General features: G+C 38.6%; 1 protein-coding gene across 1 annotated transcript in view; it reads left to right on the top strand.

Moving 5' to 3' along the window:
- The first annotated feature begins 1,209 nt into the window (after nucleotides 1–1,209).
- The window catches only part of LOC106052273 (NXPE family member 3-like), a 36,109-nt gene continuing 32,365 nt past the window's right edge, over nucleotides 1,210–4,953 (top strand). Inside the window, exon 1 of the mRNA XM_056016866.1 lies at nucleotides 1,210–1,450. Within this exon, the coding sequence (XP_055872841.1) occupies nucleotides 1,437–1,450 (14 nt within the window). The 5' untranslated portion in view covers nucleotides 1,210–1,436. The remainder of the gene's footprint in view (nucleotides 1,451–4,953) is intronic.

Genomic DNA, 4,953 nt, shown 5'->3' with positions numbered 1-4,953 from the left:
AAACCAAGGAAATGGTCCTGACACAGCTTCTCCTGACAAGAGTGTGGCGAAATAAATCATTCCGCCTGCCTACAAAATCAGTGTCTACCAAGCAGTGGTTCTCCTTACCTTTCTATGTGGATCTGAGACATGGGTACTTGACAGAAAGCAACTAAGACTTCTTGAACGCTTACACCAAAGATGTTTTCACACCATCAAGGACAGGTGGAAAGACCGCACTACAAACAGCGATGTTCTAACGAACGCCGTTATATAAACTTCTTATAGTCCTACAGTCCAGCTTGGCAGGGCATGTATCCCGTATGGAGCTCCAACATCTGCCAAAGGCTTTTTAGTGAGCTTAAAGGTGCTCGGCATAGCAGAGGTGCTCAAAGGGAAACGCTTCTTTACAATACTAACGCGATGTTTTTGAGTCTCTTAAGGAAAATGCTCCATGTTAGTTTGTTACAAAGTGTTTGTTTTACCCAATAACGAAAGAGATTTTGTATCAATTGATGTTTCGTACTAAACCCATAGTATATATACTAATTGCAATATTAAATGTCTGAACGTAACCCTCTGAAATGTTGCACTGCAAAGACTGTCTACCAAGCCAATAATAGTCCAATAGTTTAATGCAAAAGATTCAATGTGAGCTTTGTTTTTCGAGACTACAGGGAGACTTTCTTTTAGAATCGCCATAAATGTACATTGTCATTTAGAACTAAAAGAACACAAAAGCAACACTTCAGATTGTACTCTTTACCCGATCGCTCATTATCGTCAAAAAAGTTTCTAAAATAAGTTGGAGAAAATATTTCTCATATATAAATTATTCCTCCCAGCGAGGCTCTGTCACCTCGTACACACACAATTAGACAGAGAGAGAGAGAGAGACAGACAGACAGAAAATAGATGTCAAAAACACACTAAACCTGCTAAATAGCTAATACTACTTCTGAATGGATTCAATAAACGTTAGAGAGAAACAAATAGAGGTGGGGGGGGGGGGGGGTAGGGTACAAACACTCACACACACACACACACTTACACACACACAGAGACACAAACACGCGTCTCAAACCCGCAATATCTGTCTAAATTTCACTCTCTCTTCCTCTCTTAAACACACACACACACTAGCTATCTATACCTCATACCCAAAACCTGCAAACACACATACGAGGAAGTGACGGACTACAAAAGAAAAAAAAAAGCTGATAGAGAAACCGAAGGGACCTAACTCACTTGGCCACTTCCACTTTGTTTGTTTTTCTTTGTCAATGAAATGTTCCTAATATAAATAGGCTTTTCTTTCGAACTTACCAGATTAGTTCAATACAAGGAAATATTCATAAGTTTGGTCATTTATTTTTCACGGATTTTTATTGTTTCTAAATTCATTGTTCGAAAGATTGTGGAATATCAAAGGAATATATATATATTGTTTCTCCACTATGAAGTGCTTAGGGTAAGCGCTAAATTAAATAATTAATTAACACTTGAAGGGATGCACAGATCCAGTGCAGTGGCGTAACTAAGGGGGGGATGGGGGGAGAAATTTAAAATCCCCCCGGGCCCCCACCTAGGGGGTCCCCCAAATGGGTGTCCGAAATTTATTTGTAAATACATAAATTAATATATTTGATTGACAAATAGTGTCAACGGGTGTCTTTTTTTTTATCCACATTTATGGATTAAATTTATCACAAAGACTAAACCTAGATCTAGGTATATCAGTACGTTGACTTTGTTGACATTTTAAAAATATTTTTTGCCACAGAGATCAAAATTTAGAAACAAATTAGCCTTATATTTTAAACTTTGTTGCCACGAATAAAACTGCATGATATTCAGCGAATTCCAGGTATCTTGTTACCTTTACTAATAATAGATCTAAATGGCGAGTATTATATGGCTACACTAATTAACATTGAAGCAAAATTTACAGAATCGAGTATAACAGATCTAAAAGTTATTCTTAATTATGCTAAAATTGTCCATTATTCTGGTGTGGCGTCTATAATTTCAGAATTAAACTTCACACTCGAGTTATACCCCTTTATTCATCTTTCCTCAAACCATTGGAAACTCTCTTTTTATTTACATCTAATTCTTTTGCTTTCGCACAAAACATAAGCAAAAAATTATAACGTAATATCATATAATATTAGCACATCCTTCCTATTGAAGTTATTATCACACCCTTCCTTTTAAATTTCCTAAGAGGGATATCAACTAGCAGGGCCCTATGCGAAACGGATCGCGCGGGGCCTAGTCTGGGTAGGGATAAGCATAATGTCAAAATTATTTTTTTTGAATTAGAAAATAGGCCTACTTTCGTCTTTGCAATAAATTTTTATCAAATGAAAGCTCGCAATGCCACTATTTATTTATTGGCACCCCCAAAATGTCAATTTCGTCTATTCTTCAGGAGATTTGAATAAATTCAAAAAAAATTCAGTCTTTATCGTATATTTTGCCTTTTCATGAGATTTCCTGGAGGCCCTGAAAAATCAGGAGGACGCGAAAACCCAGTTTTTTTATATACGTTAAAATTGTTTAATTTAATAATGTAACCTTTGGAATTAGCGCGGGGCCTATGAAAGCGCGGCGCCCACTGCGACCGGCACCGTCTACTAGAAACTTTAACAATTAGTCCACTTCTGGTTGTCTTGACTGGGACAACAAGTTCTCTAGACGTTGGTCTATAACTGTCTGTTTCGTTTGTTCCAACAGTTTGCAGTTCATTGTCTTCATCGGTATCATAGTACCCAGAGATGTCTTCATCGAAACTCTTATTCAAAAAGCGTTGATTTCTTCTGTATGTTTTTCCATCGTTTGTCTTTATGATGTAAGATCTGGGTGCTGAATGTTTTTTTATGACAACTGCTTTCTGCCATGTTTGACCTAGACGAACTCTCCAAGAGAATAATCTTTAGGTAGTCTTGCTTTGGCATCGTATTTCACTTAGCTTTTCATCTGTCGTTCGTTGAGTAATGTCTCTGCATTTTCAGCTACCGATGGTTTCAATAGTTTGGGATCAGTTGGAATGATTCCCTGAGTCTTCTACTCGTCAGCAGTTGTGATGGTGAATACGGCAGTCCACTTATCGGAGTATTTATATACTCGAGCATAACGAGATATGGATCTTTCCCACTTTTGTATACTCTGAATCCTTTTGCTTGCGCACAAAACATAAACAACCACAATGACGTAATGCCATATAATATTAGCACAGAATCTTCTTCATGCAGTGGAAAATTAAGAATTTTTTGCCTATCTGGAATTCTGGTCAAAGCTCCTGCGCCCAATTAATATAGTTCGGAAGAAACTACAAAAGTCTGGACTGCATATACGGGAAGCTGCTAAAGAAATTAGTACCCTTTCATGCTTTCTGCAAAATGATGAGTGACAAAAACCCAATCCATCGAAAAAGCAAAAGAAGGTAGTGAATACTATGGATTCCCTATAATCAAAACAACCATAAGAAAGAAAAGACTTGATGGGAAGTTGAGTTCTAATGTAGGACTGTCAACAGAACTGCAATTCAAACGTGTTGAGACAGAAGTGCTGGACAGATTTCAAAGGTTGGAAACAAAATGGATACCTTTGGGTTTCTTCTTGGACCAAGACACCTGTTAGAAGACACCCTTGTGACACACTGTGCTACTTTTCCTGTTTGTATGATGAAATAAATGGAAAATCGCTTTTTCAATGATGTCATTGATGCACGAGCACTTTTCATCAACAAACAGTAATACAATCACCAATAGACATATTGAAACAACAGACTTCATATGGGAATTACGTTTGCTCAGACTTTGCAACCTCTTCCGAATACCGCTAACTCAGGCCACTTCCATTACGTCAAGTGAGAGATCATTCTCAATGCTCAAGCTCATCAAAAAGTATCTCAGAGCACAATGACGCAAGAAAGGCTTATCATGGTTTTAATGTCAGTGAAGTCACAAATACTAGAAAGTATCGATGTAGATGATGTTATAGATTTCTTTGCTGCACAGAATGCACGACGTGAAGCGATATCAATTTAGATTTGTCACTTGTGCATTATTTAACTAATAAACAACGGTATTATTCATTAGTCTTTATAATTACTTTTTGTTAAGTTTACTGATATACTGAACCAATTTGATTTGGGGATTATATATTTTTGCGTACATTATTTCATGTCATATGTCGAATGTCAAAATGCAAGGGGCCCCCAAAGAGGTCAATCCCCACGGGCCCCCAAATCCCTAGTTACGCCCCTGATCCAGTGGCGTAACATCCATGGCGCTAAGAGGTTCAGTGAACTTGGTCCCACGACCATTAGGGGCCCACAGCCTGTGGCGTAGCTACAATGGCGTGACGGGGCTCGTTTCGCTTGGGCCCATGACTCATGATCAGTGGGGCCCACGTGAAAATTTAGGGATGACACCAAAGTGAAAAAATAACACTTTTGTAGGATTAGAAAAATTGAATCCAAAAAACTCTCTCAAAATGCCCCAAACTCTATGCTAAGACTTTATATTTGTTTTAAAACATAAATCCGTGTTTTAAGCCAGGTTCAGTATACAAGCGGCTTGGATTGCTTTCCAATGGGAAATTGTTTTCCATCATGTAGGTGGGTCAAGAGGCCAAGTGCGCTTGAACTTGGCTTGGCTTGGCTACCTAGAACGGGGCTCGAGGTTCGACACCCGACTCGGGCAGAGTTGTGTTTACTGAGCGCCTAAAGGCAGCACTAGATACCCCCTCCCCCCACTGGTCCACAAATGAGATTGGACCAAGAGAGTTCTGAGCACGCTATAAGCATGAAAGTAGCGCTATATAAAAGCTATAATAATGTAACGGTGTCTTGCCCTGTGCATTTGAGGTGACAATTGTTGCCAGATCGCACCATTATTTTTCTCCCCTGTATATTCACAAAACCATTAATAGTATTACAAGAATGGGAAGGGGGAGAGAGTTTGA

The sequence above is a fragment of the Biomphalaria glabrata genome, chromosome 18 (assembly GCF_947242115.1).
Source record: "Biomphalaria glabrata chromosome 18, xgBioGlab47.1, whole genome shotgun sequence".
NCBI lineage: Eukaryota > Metazoa > Mollusca > Gastropoda > Planorbidae > Biomphalaria > Biomphalaria glabrata.
Note: the sequence above shows the minus strand (reverse complement) of the source record. Positions and strands in the feature narration are given on the sequence as shown.